The 19,897-nt window shown below is 40.0% G+C and overlaps 2 protein-coding genes across 7 annotated transcripts; both read left to right on the forward strand.

The window, feature by feature from the left end:
* The first annotated feature begins 4,742 nt into the window (after positions 1–4,742).
* Positions 4,743–6,057, forward strand: noto (notochord homeobox). The gene is made up of 3 exons (XM_026152787.2): positions 4,743–5,213; positions 5,320–5,507; positions 5,630–6,057. Exons 1-3 carry the CDS (start codon positions 4,835–4,837, stop codon positions 5,834–5,836), a joined length of 774 nt encoding a protein of 257 aa, XP_026008572.1. The 5' UTR covers positions 4,743–4,834; the 3' UTR covers positions 5,837–6,057.
* Positions 6,058–9,012: 2,955 nt separating this feature from the next.
* emx1 (empty spiracles homeobox 1) lies at positions 9,013–18,851 on the forward strand. 6 transcript variants are annotated; one of them, XM_026152914.2, is made up of 6 exons: positions 9,013–9,188; positions 9,367–9,497; positions 9,603–9,700; positions 13,187–13,538; positions 15,192–15,376; positions 17,691–18,851. In XM_026152914.2, exons 3-6 carry the CDS (start codon positions 9,620–9,622, stop codon positions 17,856–17,858), a joined length of 786 nt encoding a protein of 261 aa, XP_026008699.1. In that variant the 5' UTR covers positions 9,013–9,188; positions 9,367–9,497; positions 9,603–9,619; the 3' UTR covers positions 17,859–18,851. The 6 variants fall into 6 exon arrangements, with proteins under 6 accessions (XP_026008699.1, XP_080150193.1, XP_026008700.1 ...); XM_080294067.1 differs by lacking the exon at positions 9,367–9,497 and having other exon boundaries at positions 13,125–13,538; XM_026152915.2 differs by lacking the exon at positions 9,367–9,497.
* Positions 18,852–19,897: the final 1,046 nt, after the last annotated feature.

Consider the following 19,897-nt stretch of genomic DNA (forward strand, 5'->3'; position numbering starts at 1 on the left):
TAATCCTTCATTAAGTTGACAGTATAGACGATTATTTAAGTGAATGGTGGCAGAAAGCAGCTCATGCAGTCAGTTCACAGCTCCGGTGTCGACACTGAAGGACAGAGCTGCAGTGAGGCTGTTTCTGCCGCCACACATATAAATGGAAAACACACAGAATATACATAGTCACATGCAAAAGAAGCTATTTCCAATACTGTAATTACTTTGTTCATTAGAGGAATACAAAACATCGCTTTTATACCGATTTTTATTTCTCTCCAGCTCTTTTAATGAGATCAGGTCTTATAGAGCAGCGGTCTCCAACCTTTTTTGCGCCACGGACCGGTTTATGCCCGACAATATTTTCATGGACCGGATAAATACAATAAAATAAAACTAGTACCTGTCCCGAAAAAAAGAAAATTTATTCATAACACACGTGAAAAGACCCAGGAAAAACGAGTTAACGATAAAAATGATAACAAAATAACGCTGAAAACCGATAAAAACCCTGAAAACCATACATTTCACACCTGAGCCTCAACTCTCGCGGCCTGGTACCAAACGACTCACGGACCGGTACCGGTCCGAGGGTTGGGGACCGCTGTTATAGAGCAAAATTAAACACATGTATGTTCACATACATTCTAGACAGCCAGTTTATAACTGCTTTTAAATGACCTGCTGTATGATTACAGGTAAATATATTCAAGTTAATGATTTGGGCTAGTAAAACGCCAAAAGAACCAAATATATATAAGAAAGTTTCCCCAGGGCTAATCATAAATGTTATTTATATGTGATTGAAAGATTTTTATCTGAAACTAATGGTTGATGACACGGGTATAAAGTCTTTTACATTCAAAGACTCATTTGCAATTTAATAGCCTGTGACACCCCCCCCCCCCCCCCCCCCCTCAGACTTATCATGAAAGTCTTGAGACATGTTGTGACAAGATCTGACTTATTTCTAAAGAAATATAGAACAATTATTAAGCTATCGACAGTATTTATTAGAAGTCACCATACAGAGACAGAGAATGATATGCACTGGTGTTTTGTTGTTTTTTGTTAATATATCTCAATATTTCTGTGTCCTGCCTCTTCACACTTCCTTAAACAGTAACCCAGGGGGTTCAAGCACTGAAGCTGATTTTAAAGCTGTCCACTTCTAGCAGGTCAACTCGCTTTTTTAAGAAATTTAAAAAAAAAACACTTAGAAAGTAACAATTTTGAAAAACAGTCTCATGTTATGGTTTCATCTTTAGGGCGTGTGAGGTTCTTCATTGACCAACTACAGTCACAGCCCACAGCAGTCCCTGAATGTGTATTGGAGTCAGACGGCATACCTGCCCATTCACTGGACTCTCATTCATAGTCAAGTTGAGGGCCAGAGCCCAGCAGGCCCCTGTAATACCTAATGACTCCCAGTGGCAAAGTGATAGAAACAAGTCGTTCTTGATCGTTTAGTAAGTAGCTTCATAAAGTCATTAGTGGGGAATGTGTGGAGACAGGAAAGACTGAGATTACAGTGTATGTTAAATATGTCGAGCAGGTGAGAAAAAGATCCCTTTCAGTGCAGTGGTAATGATGATGATGATGATGATAGTGTTTCTCTTTGCTTTTGTCTCATTCAGCTGCATGTGCACAGAGCTAAACAGAGTTGTATAGCTCTCACTCCTCTGTCATGTGCCCATGAGCTGGAGTAATATTTCTGACATCCATTGTTTTAAAATGACGGCTTTGATCCTGAAAACCTCGCAGTAACTTGTAACTGAAAGTAAAACAGGAAATCAGAAGCATGTAGGCAAGAGTAGGCTTACATCTCCAGTTGCCGTGTTTTGTTGGAACTTTTAATTGATTGTTTTATTTTATTTCATGCTACTTAAACTGTAGGTGAATTATCTTTCATACAAGTATTTATTACACAACTTGATTGTATACCAAATGTGAGAATGTGAGGTTCATTTCTGCTGACAGCTCTTGTGTTTTTTATTTTTTGATTAAAAACAGCACCTTTATTGTCTATGTTTGTGACTGCTCCTTGGGTAAACTTTCACAACTGACTGAATCGCAAATAAAATGAGAATCTAAATGCCACCCATCATTGACAGACTACTGTGATTTTTTTCTCCCTGTAGAAGCGAAGGCTTGCATGCTTGTTGGTTGTATTAACATAACATTAATGGCATCTGTCAGAGCAGCTAATGGATCTCTCATATTCCACAAACTGCCTTTAAAACTCTGATGTATGAAAATGTTTCACTTTCTATGAAATTTTAAGATTGTGTGTGAATGTGTGTGTGAATGGGTGGATGACTGGATGTGTAAAGCGCTATACAAATACAGGCCATTTATGCATCATGTTAATTAGATGGAGTTTTGGTTGTTCACCAAGTGTGTGTGGAGGGTTGATTTTACTGTATGACCCCTTTATCTTGGTAGAGTTTTGCATCACTCACAGAAGTAAAACAAATACCAAGAGGCGAGAGAAACATGAGCCATCACTACATGCAGCCAGATGCTGAATGACTAAGTGATGCTGATGAGTTTCAAGCTTCTGCTGAGAGCCTCATTTGGGAAGGGTGGCCCACGGAGCTATTAGAGAGCAGCCCTTAGTTGTCTTTCTTCTCTTGAGCCATGACTATGAAAAGGGAACTCCCCTGGACAAAGGCGCGTGTATTCCCTGTCTGGCTCCAATACACAAGCATGCTCTGTGACTACCTTGACCCAGAGAGGGTTTTTATTTCAGGTTAACTCTCAATATAAAGAAAAAGAGTGTTGTTGAAGATGAAGTAATGTTATTAGATTAAATATTTACAGCTGAAATATTGGAGGATTTGGCTGAAAATGAAAAAGAAATATATTAAACAGTTCAGACTTAAAATGGAAATTATTCAATTCTCTTTTTTAGCCTAAATTGTCCAGAAAATGCAGGAAATGTCCATCACCAGTCCCCACAGCTCAATGTGAATCCATCAAAGAATGTATTTATGTTCTATATTCCACTTTTGTCCATCTTAACAGAAAAGAATCCTTGAAATATACAAATTAACATATTATAACATAACTTTTGGATCTAAATGTCTCTTATATAGACCTAGACTATTTTTGTATTTGCTTATTAATTGTCTTGGCCTCACAGGAAGAATGTGAAGTTAATAATTTATGTATTTTCCCCTTCTTTTGATAATTTTTTGACACTACAATAGTCCTTTTCTCTGCGTCAGAAAATAAGGCCTTAGTCGACAAATAATTTCCAACGCTGTTTTAACTCTGAAATGGCTTACATTTGCGCACCAACTTAAAGCTTTTCCTTTTCAAGACTAAATGTGAATTAAAGGACTCGTCGGGGCAGAGGTTTTCCGCAGTACACGCCAGTAAACACCGGTCATGGGGTGGGTGGTCCGGTCGTATAGGCATCAGAAGAAGGATCCTTTATTGTTCAGGCCGACTCGAGAAAGTCTGTGTTTGCCCTCTTCATTAGACATTCTAGTGTCAGCCAAAGAGAATAAACAGATCGAACGGAGGTCAAAGGGAATGAGCGTTTCGCTTCGGTGTTTAAATGTGTTTTAACAGTTACTTAAGGCTCGGGAGGCGCTCTCTGCCACGTCCAAATGATGGAAATGAGCCTGGAAAGTTTGCAGAGCTGGCAATAATCCGGGTTGAAAGAGAGGAAGTTTTTTTGTCCTAGAGTTAGTGTAAAATCACCCCCTTAAACAAAAAAGAAAGAAAAAACCTAACAAGTTTTTTTTTAAATAAAATAAAATAAAATAAATGTATGCAAAATAGCTGTGCAGTGATCAATCAATCAATCAATCAATCAATCAATCTTTATTTATAAAGCACTTTTCATACAGAGAAAATGTAGCACAAAGTGCTTTACATAGTTAAAAGCAGCCCACCCCACCCTCCAACTCACTCCCCACACTCTCAATAATACTAATATGATAATACTCCACATTTAGTATTTTTAGACCATAAACCAACCCGACCTCAGATTCAGAGCAACTTTAGATTGTTTGAGGAATCAACCAAAGCCTTGCCTTCTCTGAGGAGCTAAAGGACGGGACAGATCAGCATGTGGATTAACGGAGTAATTGAGATTAGCGGAGTTGCAGTTTGGTAAAACCTGCAGCGCTGCGCTCACCCGCTGAATTTGACGCCTCAATTACGCAGGGCTGTTATTCAGTTTCAAGAACCACACCGTTGCTGCTAAAATAAACACTTTGGGAATAGAGTGCATTCGTTTTATACAGGAAACGCATCACAAACTGTTAACACACAGATGCAGTGCTTGATTTACAACTGCAAACACGTATCTTAGCGTGGAATTCAGAATACAGGATACAAAAACAGAAAGCAACACAACATTCCCTTTCTCTGTAGCTTAAAGAAGGTTTCCAATTATCAAGTGCTTAAAGCATCTGTCGACCAGCCTGAACTTAAAGGACACAAAAATAAGATGATTTGGTAACATCAAGGCTTTCCCAGCGGTAATGATTACATTTGGACTTAAGATCCATGCAAGAATTTGTACTCTAGCAAATCTCTTGAGTCCCAGCCCCCCAGCCCTCTTCAAAAGGCTGCTCATTCAAAGGGTTAGGATGTTTGACAATCCCAGCTTGTATTACTCCAGCAATTAATTGGATACCTTGTCGGGATGTTCGCCTCTCATCTGCTACTTAGAAAGACAAAGGGCTGGCGGGGGGCTGTTGACACCTCCGTGCGCCTCTGGACTATAAATTGAGACACTCCGCAGAGGAGCAGCATTCACCTTCCTGCTGGACTTGGAGAAGCAACTTTTTTTTCAGCAGAGACCTTCATAAACTAATTTTAAACAACCGTCAGCATGCAGGTACCGATCGGAGCTTATGGATACTCCGTGCGTAATTGCGCACCTGCGTCGCTGCACCTGCACTACCAGGGAGGGCAGTGTGAGTCGAAACCACCCAGTGGGAAATCTTTTACTATTGAGGCTTTGCTCGCCAAACCCGAGGACACAACCAGCGGCCGCACGAGTCCTGCTAAGTGCGGAGTAAAATACGAGCCAGCAGCACCATCTCTGCCTTTTACCGGACACGTAGGCTTACCGATAGGACCAGCTCCGTGGGTCTACTCCTCACCCAACGTGTTACACTCAGCGATCCACACGCAACCTGGATATTCCGTCTACTGTTACTCACCTTTCACCTACCAGCCATCGTGTCGAGGCGCACTTTACGCTCAAGGTAAAAACAAACAAACAAACAAAAACATCCGAAAAGTAGTTTGTCTGTAGAAACGGAGACCTTTACGCGGCAGTGTGTGTGATTATATGTTTCATCTGTTCTGCAGCTGCAATGCCCAAAATCAACGTGGGGCTACATTCGCTCAAAACGAAAGGTGGGAAGTCAAAGAGGATGCGCACCAGCTTCACCAGCGAGCAGCTATCCCGCCTGGAGAAAGAGTTCGCCCGGCAGCAGTACATGGTCGGATCGGAGAGATTCCTCCTAGCGTCTTCTCTGCAGCTCACCGAAGCTCAGGTAATAAAATCTTACCGGAAAACACATAGTTTAGGTATTCTTTCAGACATCTCAACAACTTAGTCGTCTTAAGGTAAAAGTACGATTTCTAAGTGTCTTCTTTCTTTTTTTTTACCCCATAGGTCAAAGTCTGGTTTCAGAACAGACGCATCAAGTGGCGCAAACAGAGTCTGGAACAGCAGCAGGCCAAACTGGCCAAACTGGGCCTGGCTGCTCCACCGAAAAGCCCCGGATCTCAAGGGAACGGAGATGAGGGCGATGAGGATGAAGAGTTCTCCGATTCGGATGTGGATATTGACGTATCTGACGACTCCAATGAGCACTGCTGAACCAACCACCGGACCTTTGACTACAATAAAAAAGAGGACTTTTTTATATATATATATGTACATATATATATCTGAGAAAAGAGGCTAATAGTCTCCAACTAAAAATATTTAATAGATTTATAGTTTTTTATTTAATTGTCTACATTTATTGCCCTTTTGATGAGTTTGTTTTTGTATATCTGAAATATTAAGAAAATATATTTTATGAAATGAATGCAAAACCTGTCCTGTTCATTCCTTTATATCCAATTAGAGAGATTTTTAGAAGTTTAAGGCAACAGCAGCAAACTCAGCAGCTTAAAGTTTGTTTGGGAAGCAGAGACATGTTACATCATGTTCTTCAAATCTGAATTTTTAATAGTTTGAGTGAATTTGCTGGATGTTTGCTGGGGTTCATTATTCATCGTCAGTGAAATGTGATCACACAGTTATGAAGAAGCAAATGAATTCATGTTTGAGGGGTTAAAAAAATACATGGCACATTAACTTCAAATCTGGTTCACTTGGTGTTTTAGAGAAAGACTTGAAATCCTGTTTTCAGAGGCATCATTTAGATATTTCAGAGTTTTATTTAACAAATAAATGAACTTTCATCTTTGCTACATGGAGCAATGTTCATCTTTAATGTGTCCTAAGCAGGTCATTCTTGTGTCTTTCTGGACTTTGCTCATTTCCCTCTCATCTCACTCTGCCAAGTCTGAGGATGATGGGAGATATTTCCTTCCAGGTTCGATCCAATGTAAAGTCTAGGTTCCCCTCTGGTTTAAGCTAAGCAAATAAATAACCAGCTCAGGGATTAGCTGGGATATCTGTAACCCAGGGTGGTAGGGGTCACTGTGTCTCGGAGCAAGAGAGCTGGGTCTCACTGTTTAATCTGTTTAAATGGTCAATACGACCGTTCTCACCGTTTCTCAGTGGACTGGGCTTCCACATGCCCACCCACCCCCAGCAGGTGTCCTGTCTCTGCTCTATTGAAACGAAAGGGACTCATGCTGTCTGCCTGGCAGACACGAGGGATAAAACAGAAGAGAAGACGGCACGTAGAAAGGATATGTGTCCATCAGAGCAGGTAATTGGGGTGGTCAACTGAAACTCGGTCACATTAAACAAAGAAGGCTGATGGGAACACACAGCGTCTACCTCTATAATCTTAAAAACATATGATGACACATTTCATGTTAACAAATGCATCGTCACAGGGACAACAGAAGGTACAAGTCAGGGATGTCAAATAGATTTTAGTTCTAGGTCACATACAGCTACTTTGATCTTCAATGGGTTGGCCAAGTGAAATTACAAGGTAAATGAGTAAAATGAAAGAAAAAGTCTTGGTAGTTCATTGCCCAGACGGTCCTGTAATTCTAAAATATAATGTTTTTATTATTTCTCTGAAAAATGTCCGGGGAGGTTTTCTTTTCTTTTTTCCCCTTTTTTATGTGACCTGGAATGTTTCTGTCATTTAATTGTTTATCTTTTATTGAATTACTTTGCTATAGTGTGAATACCAGTGGGAAGGTTGTCTTTACCAACGGGAAAAGCTGGAAAACCTATAAAAATACAGCTAAAAAAAAGTTCCTAGCTAAAGCTATGCACTCCTTCACAAGCGTGGAGTCTTCGCTGGGCCAAGTTGGGCCCCCAGGCCTTATGTTTGATACCCCTGATGTAACTAATTATATGAAGGGTTAGGCTTCTTTGCTTCTATGGTAACAAATTTGGTTGCTGAAAGTGATGATTTAAATTTACAATTTAGTTTCTATGCTCACGTTATTTTACCCGAGGCAAAGAACAATTACACAAACATGACATTTGGAAGAAAAAAGCACACACAAGTCACACAATCATATTCAATCAACAGAACAACTCCCGATGCAGATACACTTGTTTCTGCGTGCAAAATGTATTTTAGAATAAAGGTTTCCTTTCCCATGCAATATACTATATGTTTCTGACCAACAGGCCACTCAAGCTGACTAATTCACTACAAAAAGTTCAACAAAATCAAGTCAGATATTTCTTTTTCTGCCGATCAATTTAACTGTCAATTTAAATATCAGAGTGCAAGGAGACAAGGAGAAGACAGCTGGTCACCGTATCAAAGAGAAGAGTTTAATAAACGCTAACAGAGCTGATCTCTTTCACTGTCTCTTGTCCGCCACCCCCTGCCTGCTCTCTCTTGGTGCCCCCGTTTGGCCTGATTATGGCTTAAGCACCGCTGAAGGAGCAGAATTTGTGTAAAACCACAGAGAGCCGTTTCTGATGTGATCAGCCGGGAATCAGAGCCCCCTTCTCCTCTTCTCTGTCCACAGCTCCACGTAATCCCATTGAGGAACAGAAAGAAGCAGCTAGAGGCCTGGGAAAACTGAGAGAGTCCAGGGGAGGGGCGGTGGGGGTCACCGGGCTCATCGTCTCAATTAGCACAGGGCACCTTAACGGCTGGATGCTTGCCAGCGCTGACTGTGCTTCTTAAGACTCTCTGCAGGGTCCGAATTGAAGGCTTTTCTGAAAGGAAACTGTAACATCTTCACTTGTCTCTTGACCGGTCGCTCTCATCTGCTCTCGTGAGCTTTGCATTTCAGCACATTACACAATTTGTCTTGGCGACACAAACACAGTGGGCAATTTTGGTCTATCCACACGGGTCTCTTCAATGTGCCTTTGTTGGGCTGTGTTAATCTGAAACAACTCATCAGCAACTGTTTTGATAACTCGCTCAAGAGAAAAGACCACTCTTTGCTGGGTTTAGTGTTTAGAGCGTGCACATTTCAAGCTATTAACTTTGCTCAAAGCTCAAAATGTTGGGAGAATCAATATTAGGGTTTCAGTGAATAATTAATTGCAACTAAATCCTAATTTGAAGAATGAATTAGTCAATTTGGGTCTGATCTGAGTTTCTTGATGTTGAAGCTGATGTCTCGAAGTCGCTTTCTTGGCCTCAAGAACAGATCAAAGGCCAAAGCATTATTATAATTATTATAATAATTATTATTAGTATTATTAGTAGTAGTAGTATATTGAACTGACTTTTTTTGAGGATTATTAGTGGCAATGATGATCCTTATTTGCACCAGTGAGGCCTGTTTTATACTAGCTGTTTTATATTGTCTGGTGTACCTAATTAATTGGCTACTGAGTTTCTCCCCACCAAAAAATTTAAATACAGTTCGTCACATGACTCCCATGAGTTCTTCTTCGCCTTCAGATTGTAATGCAGCTTTGAGGAGGTGTGAAAGTTCTCATGGAATTCAACGAGCTGCAGCCTCAATGGAGAGCGCACTCACGCTTTAACCAACATGCGTTTTAGAGCAGGCGATCGTAAAGGGGGGGAATCCCTCTTTGCATTTTATTTGCAGAGGTAAGGGCCACTCTACTCCATCTAATAGTCATTAGCTTTCATTACAAGCGTTTGAAGTAGAGGCAGGGCTTTGTCTCGACGTGAAAGGCTCGCATTTGAGATGCACATTGACTTCTGACACGGGCACGGACAAGAGGGGCTCATGCTCGGAGAACAAACTGCTTCTTTTCTTTGCCAGGAAACAGCAGTTCCTGTTAACGTTGTATACAGAGACGGAGGACGCCATTAAACAAGCTGCAGGCTAAAACAGAAAGACCGCCGGATACCGACTGTGCAACTTTTACGTTCGACAGCAAAACCTTTCATCAATTAAGTGTCATATTTTAATTGTATTGTATCTGACGTCCCAAACTGAGATTTCAAACATATAATCTTAACACTAATGCATTTCCCATCCCATTATTTTTTCCCCAGGCCTTGTTCAAAGTGGGATGTTTGTTTATGCTGAGGAGGGGAGCCGGTGGAAGAGCGGGGCCCGTACAGGTGGCCGAACGACCGCACTTCTTATGCAGGTGCCACAAACGCAGAGACGTGCTACTTTTCTCATCTCGTTATAATGGGGTGAAATTTCCCAAGTATTTAAGTGGAAGAGATTAGCTGAACACACAACGCTAATGCGAAACAAAATGGCTAATTAGTTTATTAATGAACGGAGGAAGGGACCGAGGCGGTCTGCGGACTGATTTGATCTCATGGCTTTGATCAGCGTTAGGGGAGAACGAGCAGACAACACACGGCGCTGATCTTTGTCACACAGCCCCAAAAGCTGAATATCCCAATATTTATTTAGTTATTTCCTTTTAATTCACAAGTAATTTCATTAAGTTTCATTTAAAAAATAATATGCATCAGTTAAAACTTAAACTTCTTGTTTTCCAACTTACAAGCCCTCGTGAAGCCCCTCGCCAACCTGGAACCGCTGAGGTCACAACTTCCCTTTGATCTCCGCGGATAAACTCAAAATCCTTACAACCTTACGGTTCCTCACCTCAACCGCTAGATGGCAGCATTGACATAGAAGTCGGTGTTTTTCAGGGAGCTGTAAGAGCGTTTCAATCTTCCGCCACTAGAGGACAGCACTAATCTAAACTGCCGTCACTCCTCACAGTTGTTTCCTTTTTTGACTGTGAGGAACTGAACAGTTTAAAATGTAGTATTATTATTATTATTATTATTATTATTAATTTTGTTGTTGTTGTTGCTTTTGTTGTTGCTGTTGTTGTCAACTTCATATCAGTTGATTAACATTTAAAATTATAAGATAAAAATTTATTTTAAGTTATGGATAAAAGCAGGCTGTTTAGGGTTTACCGTAAGCGTTTTTTCCCCCCCACTCTTCCATCCGGTTATTTCTAGCTCCTGCAGGCTACCTGCATCTTGGAACATCTCCGATCTCTCTTCTGGGTTTTCTTAATACACAAAATGTGCAACGATTTTTTTTTCCTCCGGTCACACTGGACATATTCATACGTGTGTTGGGTGCTTTAAAGAGTTGTCATTTATCTCGTTTTATTTGATTCTTAATGCACTAAATGAGAATTAAGATCTCGAAAAGGTTTCAGATTGTTGCAGCTGCTACATTGAAATGTCACTATAAAAGCTTTAAGGAAACAAATCCATTAAAACAGTCAGTGCACTATTCTTGAAGATCACTTTGGTCAGACTGAGTAATAAGGGGGCCTCGGGGGTGAAATCAGCAACAGGTACGGAACAAGGTTAGAGCGCTTTCCTTTGTTTTTTGTTACAGCAGAGCGATTTGATCATCTATTAACCAGCCGCGATCAGGGTCAGCGCGTAGAGGCCCACAGGGTTTCATCATTAAACTCAAGGCGGCATTTTTAACCCACTCAGCCATCCTTCAAGTTCCTGCTTCTGATGCTCCGTTTGGACTGTTTAGATAGAGAACTGAGCTGCGTGACTGATTCCTGAAACGTTTCCCTGTAAAGGCGGTGTATTCATCGGCGCTGTTTCCTTGTTCCTCTTATCTCTCCATTCTCTACCACTATAGGCTTGTGGAACTTACCGCTGACCTATACGACTAAAATACTTGTGAAGGTTAAATTTAAAGAGTTAAAAAAAACTCCAGGGTTTAATTTTACAGCTATTTCGCGGCAGACCTTTCAATAGACACTTATAGTTATGCCACAGATGTGGATGATTTCCTGGCAAACTGTATTAGGAATTTATGATCCACCAAGAATGAATGTTAAAATAACTGAATAGCATTTATGCGTCGCCACAATCCTCACCGTGTAATTACTATAACTAAAAGAAATGGAAGTGTTCAAGGAACAGCCCCATATTAAGCTTTTCGAACAATGACCCATTCCCAGAACCGATTGCTGTCTTTAGGAGCCTTTAGCTCTAAAAGCCTAATCAACAGCTTGTTTTACCTCATAATTTCCATCGGTAATGATTTTCTAATGCAACCCCAACGCGAAGGAGCATATTAAGAGGATAATTATTAACTTGGTTAGCGCGCAATGGAAGCTGAGCGCCGAGGGAGCAGCTCTAGTAATGACAAACAGACTTTCTCCTGCTAAACTGTCCTCACAGAGGACAAACTCACAGACGTTTTCTTAAAAATATATATAAAAAAAAACACGAGGCGAATTAATGACGCCGTTATGTGCTTACAATAAAAAGTAATAATAATAATAATAATAATAATAATAATGATAAATGAGCTTAATTTTTAACATAAAAACGCGAGCACACCATTAAAAAATACAAATACACGTTGTGACCTGAAAGATGCTTCGATCTGATTCGACCAAATATAAAAACGTTTGCTTGACGAATTTAAATTTTAAACAGAAAAAAACCTCTAAACTAAAATTAAAAATAACACCTGTAACAAATATTATTTCTCGCCTTTTCTCCTTTTTTTAACCGGAGCTGTTAAGTCGAACGTGCACTTATTATTGCACCGATTGAGAAACATTTTAAATCCACGGAAAATTTGATTTAAAAAACAAAACAAAACAATCAGCGGGACACCTCACTTTGTAGAGAGAAAGGATGCTCTGCTGCAGGGAGTCTGACTCACCAGAATCAGCATTCTTCACTGATTCATGTTGTTGTTGTCGGGTTTGTTTGTTTTAAATATATATTATGAAGATCACATAAAAACATGAAAGACAGACGTGGAGTTTCGACTGTAGTAATAATAATTAATAATAATAACCTCAATAAAAGAAAAATAAGCGGTATTTGAAGATAAAACTTTGTATTGTCTTATTCTGAGAGGCACATAAATCTCATAATATAAATCTAATTTTGCTCTTGTGTGTGCGTGTGTTTGTAATGAGAGTTGAAAGAGAGCCTAAACGTTAAGTTAAAGGTGAAAGATCCAAAGTGTCTCGGTGAGTCAGCTTTAAAAAAAAACCAACAAAACAAAACTTCTTAACGAGCGTCAGTCAAATACTGACACTATGAGAATTCCTGAACTGGATGAATCTGCTGTGGGACGAGTGGGACCTTCTCACTCCCGCAGGCGGACTAGTTTTTTCCCCCCTCCTGTAGAAAAACTTGACATTAAAGCTGAACGCGACATGCAATGACCCATTAATTGGAGCATGCTAGTTTTTCTCAGCGTGCCCCTGTAACTAAGCTGCCCGGTCTTGTGTGATCTACAAAGCAGGTACTTGAGGAGACCTATTGGCAGGTGCTCTGGTCCAATCAGCTCCCTCTTTCCGCGCAACGTCAAGCCACATGGAAGGTTTCGGGCGCTTTTCTTGGTGCGCATTTGCGCGCAGAAACCCTCCGAGCGCGCACGGGCTCGGTGAATCAGGACAATTTGCAGCACTGTTGAGTTTTCTAGCAGCATCTTAGAGCTCGTGTAGACAAACCCTTCACCCACCCTCCCCTAACACCCCCACCATCTTTGGCCATGATGCTTCTCTGAGAGTGGGCTTCTTTTTTTTCCCTTTACAGCAAGAGGAAGGAAAATAATAAAGGCTGATCGCGTTCTTTTTGGTTTCCCTTTCTACCGAGAGATGATGTTTTCGTCTGCAGGCAAGCGCTGCTTCACGATAGAGTCTCTGGTCGCTAAAGAGAACCCTCTAACAGCAGAGGATCCCATCCGCCCGACGGCTTTAAGTTACTCCAACCCGACGACAGATGCCTTAATGAACAGTTACCAGGCTCCACCACCGGCCAGGTCCCTCTACCAGAGCCCGGACCTGGTGTTCCCGGAGACGATGAACCACCCCTCACTCACCGTGGCTCCTCACCAGCTCGGAGGATCCCACCTACAGCATCCGCACTTCTTTGGGACGCAACACCGAGACCCGCTCAACTTTTACCCCTGGGTGTTACGTAACAGATTTTTTGGACACAGATTTCAAGGTACGCGAAAAATGCGAATGCAAAACATAATAATAATATAATAATAATACTAATAAAAGTTTTTTTAATTATTACTTCGCTTAAAGATTTGCAGATGTGTGCGTATTTTGAGGTCCACTGTTGGGCTATAAAGGCCAGAATTCTTAGTCTAGAATTAAACAATGCGTTATTCTGTGCGTAAAATGGTGAATAAAGTAGGTGGAGGTGATTAAACTAATAAAATAAGTGTGTGCATAACACGTGGTTTCCATAGTAAACCAAATATCTTTGTGTGGGATTTTTTTCAACAATATGACTGTAGATTTCAAAAGCATTTTTAGTCGAACAATAAACTGTAGCCGCAGATATCACAATCCACAAGACCACTGACAGCTTGCAGCAGGCTTGTTGGGCTCCTCTCATGTTTCCCACTCTCGTTTGCCCTGCAGCTACTCTCGGAAAACCACAGGAGGAAAAGATAAGCAGCCGTGTTGTGTTTTTTCCCCACATAAAATAAAATTCGCCTTAGGTGAGGCTACAGTTTTTTTCATTTAATTAAAAAATCTTGCACAAAAGCCAGTCCACAGAGGCAAAATAGATCAAATCTACCATAATAATTTCATCGTGAGGGGAGGGATGCGGAATAAAAATCTGATGCAGAGAGGCTTTGAACACAGCTAGTGGTGACAAACCTCAGCCACACCTACCCTCCAATAACTATACAGCACTAAGACCTGTTATTAGTAAGACATGAAAGATAATCTACATCTTTTTATTCATTCAATCATTTTTAATTACGTAATTGTCTGGACAGAAAATGTCATTTTGGGGGGAAAAAGCAATGTTGCAAACGCATAAAGGGCCCCTTAATTTAAAAACAAAACAAAAACAACTAAATAAATCAAATATCTGTATCATAATTATACCATAGGCTAATTAATACATACATTAGCCTTATTGGATGTAATTGGGTAATATGGGGAATTTAACAGAATTTGTAAATGTAAAAAAACCCCAACAAACAAAAACCCAAACATTTATTTTAAATAAAACAGTTTGCACCAAAAAATAACTCTGAGAAATATTGACCATAAAAAAAATTCTGAAAAATATTTATACCCTAAAAAATGCAAAATAGATCAGACTAAAGACAATAACTTTTAAAGACGCATTTAATATATTTAGCTGTAGTCACATAAATATTTTTTATATATTACGATGTGTTATGATGTGCTATTTTATGACTCTATTCCGAATGTGTAGCCATGTACTTTCTTATTTAACTATAAATGTCTGATCCTGATTTTTGTCACGATTTATTTATTTTTAAAATGTGCGTAAAGTCATTCAGCCTAAAACTGCGTTATAGGGCAAAACTGTCTTTAATGAGTTTACCAGAAAATGAATTTATTGTGTTTTTTTTATCAGGTTGGACAGTTTACAATGCCACGTTCAAACGGGCCTAATAAATAGCACGATTGTGCAAAACAGCATTTTGTTATCGTACTTTTGTATTAATACGCTTCTTTTTTTTCCAAATGTCAATTCTATTTTATTAACAAAAACAGTAATAAGTGAACCATTATAACTTGTTTTGTTTTTTTCTCGGGAAAATAAAATAAGAATGAACTTTTTCCATGACTGACGTTACCGTTTCGTTGACTTCGCTGTCAGGTAACGACGTGTCCCAGGACAGCCTGCTCCTCCACGGCCCTTTCGCGAGAAAACCCAAACGCATCCGGACGGCCTTCTCTCCCTCCCAGCTCCTCCGGCTGGAAAGAGCCTTCGAGAAGAACCACTATGTGGTCGGAGCCGAGAGGAAACAACTGGCCAACAGCCTGAGTTTATCTGAAACGCAGGTAGGTTAAGCTAACGCTTGCTTGTTTAAATTAATTGCTAACGTCGCTTACTTTTGTCGTCAATACTATTACTGCTAATAAACTATTACTAGCATCTGGCTAGTTCTGGATACTTCTATAACGTTATCCACACATAGCTACAGCTAAAATAGCCCCAATATTTTAAAGCCCAAGCAACGACATTAAAACGGACAGCAACAAAAGAATAATAAAAAAAAATAATTTATAAAAATAATTTATATTTATTTTCTTACGTAGCCAACAATTCTTTATATGTTATATTATAGGCTTTTACTCGTCTGTTTAGTTGTTAGAATACATTTATTTGAATGAATGCACTGTATTGCAGAAAACTAGATTCAATTGTAATAGTTTATGGCAATTTTATTTGTATAGCACATTTTATGTGTAAACTCAATGTGTTTAACATGAAAGATAAAAACATAAAACCCATGTAGGTCTACTGTGCCTTCAGGCAGTAAAAATAACAAAACAATCTTTACAAAGATATAAAACACAACACACACGTACAAGGTAACACACACTGTTATTAAGTGCAGAGCTGCGAGAATGATAAAGTCTGAAGTTTGTCTTTGATTGTGGACAGAGCTCTGACTGACCTCAGGGCAGCTTGTTCCTAAGAACAGGACCCGGGTAGCTGAGAGCATTCTCAGCACACTTTGATCTAATTCTGGGAACAGTTAAAAGATCTGCACCTGATGACCTGAGAGGTTTAATCGACAGGGAGCAAGTCAGAGATTTATTGCGGGGCCAAACCATTTGGAGCTTTCTGAATTAATAGGATTTTAACGATGATTCTGTGCTGAGCTGGGAGACTTTAATATGTTCAAATTTCTGCGTATTTATAAGGACTCTGCTGCATTCTGGACAAGCTGAAGCCTACTGATAGTTTGAATGATCCTTCAAATGGAGCATTACAGCACTCTTGATACGGATGCATCAAGCACTTTGATATAAGTATTTTCAAACTTTTTAAATATATATTTAAGTGGCAGAAAGAAAAAACAGTTCTTGTGAATCTGTTAACATAATGAAAAACAGAAAATTAAAGTCCAAAATGAAAAAAAGTTCCTGACTTGATCACTATGTTTCAGAGACAGAGATGATAAATATACAAATATTTTCTTCTTGTTATTCTAATTTCAATAATTGATACGTTAGAAATTTAAATTAACAATAATTAACTGAATTTATCTTACATGACATATCTGTAGGCCTGTGCACTTGCATTTTTTTAACATTTACCTGACCCACATTTTGCAAAGAGTCTCTCAAAAAGATTTCACTCATGTATGCTCTACCGTAAGCTGTGGTAAATATTATTGATGCTTAAGTTTAATGAGTCCACACTCTGTGGGTGTCAATTAGGCTGCCTAATAGGTAAGATTAAAAGATATTTCCTCAGTCAGCAGTGTGAATATATTCTGCTTGCAAGTTTCTGGTTTGTGTCAGTCAATAAGGCGGCTTGCAATTAAGCAGCAATTGAATTATGCAAATTTTAAAGACTGTCAAACGAATACTAATAAACTCACTTTATTGGATCAGCAAGATTAAACGATAGCATCTACATGGGTGATAGCAAGGCCCATGTCATCAGTTTATCTTAAAGTTAGAAAATTTGGATACGATTAATCAAGTCACTGTGGTCATGAAATAAGCACGAAATACTGTAATATACTATAACGTATATAATGCAGCTCACCCTCCACCCCTTTAGCTAAACAGGTCATTCACAAATTACTGCACTGTACCAAGGATCTTTAAGCGTTTGCTCTGAAAAAAAAATTACCCCAAAGCCGAGCAAAGTAAAGATTAAAGAAAAGTAATGTAAGTGTGAGTGTGTAGTACTCTGACTACATACGGGTTAGTCAGACAGGTTCATATTACAAGGTCACAGCAGCAACTGTCTGGAAGCTTTTAAGCTTGATATTTCACGCATTTTATGCCATCCTTAGTCATTAAGTCTTTATGTGCATTTCTGTTTTCCCTCTCGCTTGCTAAACAGAATAAACTGCGTTGCTTTATTTTATTTCCCTTACTGCATTTCAACAATACAAGTCAGAAACACAGTTTGCCAAAGCACATACTTTGTAGTACCATAAAGAAAGAGAGAAAGGAGCTTCTTAAGGAGTAATTATTGTGCCTTTATTAGATCAACAAAACCACAACATGGCCATCATTTATCTTATTAGCTGCTTGTGCGTTGGGAAACTCAAAATGTGCATCTAAACAGATGTTCGTTAAGTCTTTTCCTTTTTCTCGGGTCACACACTGAGTGCTTTTCTCTATCCAGGTGAAGGTGTGGTTCCAGAACAGGAGGACCAAGTACAAGCGACAGAAGCTGGAGGAGGAGGGACCAGACAGCCAGCAGAAGAAGAAGGGGAACCACCACATCAACAGATGGCGCATCGCCACTAAGCAGACCAGCTCCGAGGACATTGACGTGACCTCAGAGGACTAAATCTGCGGTCCAGCCTCTGACAATGCTGCCCTACCCCTGCGTCTGCTTGTGACGCATCAGAGGACCAATACTATTTATTATGTAATATTATTAAGTATAATTAGACACATTAGAGGAAGACTCGAGGACTTAATATGTGATCACTGCTCATCTCTTCATCAAGGTGCTATACTCTGTGACACTGGGAGGGGTGGGGGGCATCTTATTTAATGAAATCTCCTCTGATTGTCTCTGGATGAGAAGAGATTCTGACATCGTTTGATCATTTTGGTTGTGTGACAGCCAAACATGAAGAGACATGACACCCTCTACCATGGTGTTTTTGTTGTTTTGTTTTTTTAAATTGTACATAGACCAGTGAAGGTTACGTGTTTTTTGTTTGTTTTGTTGGGGGGGGGGGGTGTTACCACTTGCTTAGGTCATTAACACTTCATCGCTCGCCCTACTCCACCACCTGTGTACCAAGTTAATTTAAATTTCTCCTCACTTACAAGAAGGAGGTGATCCACACTACGAATCCACCCGGTGAGTCGGAGGACGCACTCGGTGCCAGACCGGAAGAACAAAAACTGGGGAGAAACAAACAAACAAACAAAAAAAATTACGTAAAGGAGCACGCATCTAAAGAAGATTCAAAGACCCTGCATGATTTTATTCCCACTTTCACGCCTTCAAAGCCGTCTTGGCTCTTTGTTACACTTCCTAATGAAGATTCTTCACAGTAATGTGACTCTTGGCCAGCTGTGCATGACTCTGGGACAGATGAGAAGCTGCAGAGACCTCTGGTGTTCGGGTTAACTTGAGCTGCATAGTACAAGTTCACAGCTTCGTGCTTCTTCTGCCATGGCACATTTGTGATCGTGAATGTGTGCAGATTTCATCCAGCACTGTGTGTAGTACAAAAACGTAATATGACCAGAACACAGTTGTGCGAGCGGAACGTGTAATTACAGAAAGATGTTTTAGAAATAAAAGTAAAAATTATTTCTCTGATGGGATACGCCATTTTTGTGTGTGTGTGTGTGTGTAACTCAAGTGTTTTCTTTTTAAACTTCAGATACTGCAAGATTACATTTCATTACAGCCATTGCAGTTGCAGATTTGATTTATTACGTCTTACTTTCAAACTCAAGATGCATGCAAGTGATGGGAATGACAACCCGGCAATACTGGAGCACAAATGAAGAATTTTACTGTTCTTTTTGCTGTAAGCTGCAGCAAGCTTAGGTGGGTGGTGCAATCCAACATCCCGTTAAGGTGGTTTCTCTTTGAGATTGATGTGTCAGGAATGTTGCCGGACAGCTGCACAGGTGTCAGGTGTGTTAGCCATCAGTCTGTATTTCCTCTGAATTCCAGCAGAAATAGCACAGAAATCATTCCCATCCAGAGGCTGAAACTCCTGGAAAAAAAGGAGGGAAAGTAGTTGGCATTGTGCAGAAGCCTTTTCACCAACTGCCACAGTAATCACCTGTCAAAGGAAACGGAAGGAGCCTCTGCCTAATGACCCCGAGGCTTTAGAGATGAGCCCTGACGGCTGACCCTGATGACTTGTTTTGTAAGCTAAGAGGCACGGAGACGTACGAGTAAAATGCACTGCAGTAGTGCTCACTTTTTTCTTGTTTTTTTTTAACAGCGGTGCACAATACATCAGACATCTGGAGGTGTAAAGGGGCCATATGTTTTGTTTTGAGTTCCAGGATATCCTATACTCACTGCAGGTGCAAATACATTGTAAGAGACATTGACGGTTTCCAATCATCTAAACAAACACAATCAAATGGGCTTATTTTTAAACAGTACAGTAGCTCACTGACACTAAAAGCTGTCTTGACGGTGAGCGGGTTGCTTAAGCCTAATCACATCTTGATTAGCTATAAGGTCAGCGCAATTAACGCGAGCTGCACCTCTAAGTCGTCTGTTAGGAAAACAATTAAAGGCAAAAATCAAGCTCATCTCCCTAAACGCCCGGTCTCGTGTCGCCTTAGTCAGCAGAGGGGAGAGTTTAGGATGAGAGCAGGAAAACAGCGTGAATAACAAGT

The sequence above is a fragment of the Astatotilapia calliptera genome, chromosome 19 (assembly GCF_964374335.1).
Source record: "Astatotilapia calliptera chromosome 19, fAstCal68.1, whole genome shotgun sequence".
In the NCBI taxonomy this organism is placed as follows: Eukaryota; Metazoa; Chordata; class Actinopteri; order Cichliformes; family Cichlidae; genus Astatotilapia; species Astatotilapia calliptera.

Bases quoted from the DNA above. Each gene is read 5' to 3' on its own strand.
- noto (XM_026152787.2), top strand. From the start codon at position 4,835: ATGCAGGTACCGATCGGAGCTTATGGATACTCCGTGCGTAATTGCGCA. The intron at 5,214-5,319 runs GTAAAAACAAAC...TCTGTTCTGCAG, and splicing joins AGGCGCACTTTACGCTCAAG to CTGCAATGCCCAAAATCAAC. The intron at 5,508-5,629 runs GTAATAAAATCT...TTTACCCCATAG, and splicing joins TGCAGCTCACCGAAGCTCAG to GTCAAAGTCTGGTTTCAGAA.
- emx1 (XM_026152914.2), top strand. From the start codon at position 9,620: ATGTTTGTTTATGCTGAGGAGGGGAGCCGGTGGAAGAGCGGGGCCCGT. The intron at 9,701-13,186 runs GTGCCACAAACG...TTCTACCGAGAG, and splicing joins CGACCGCACTTCTTATGCAG to ATGATGTTTTCGTCTGCAGG. The intron at 13,539-15,191 runs GTACGCGAAAAA...CTTCGCTGTCAG, and splicing joins TTTTGGACACAGATTTCAAG to GTAACGACGTGTCCCAGGAC.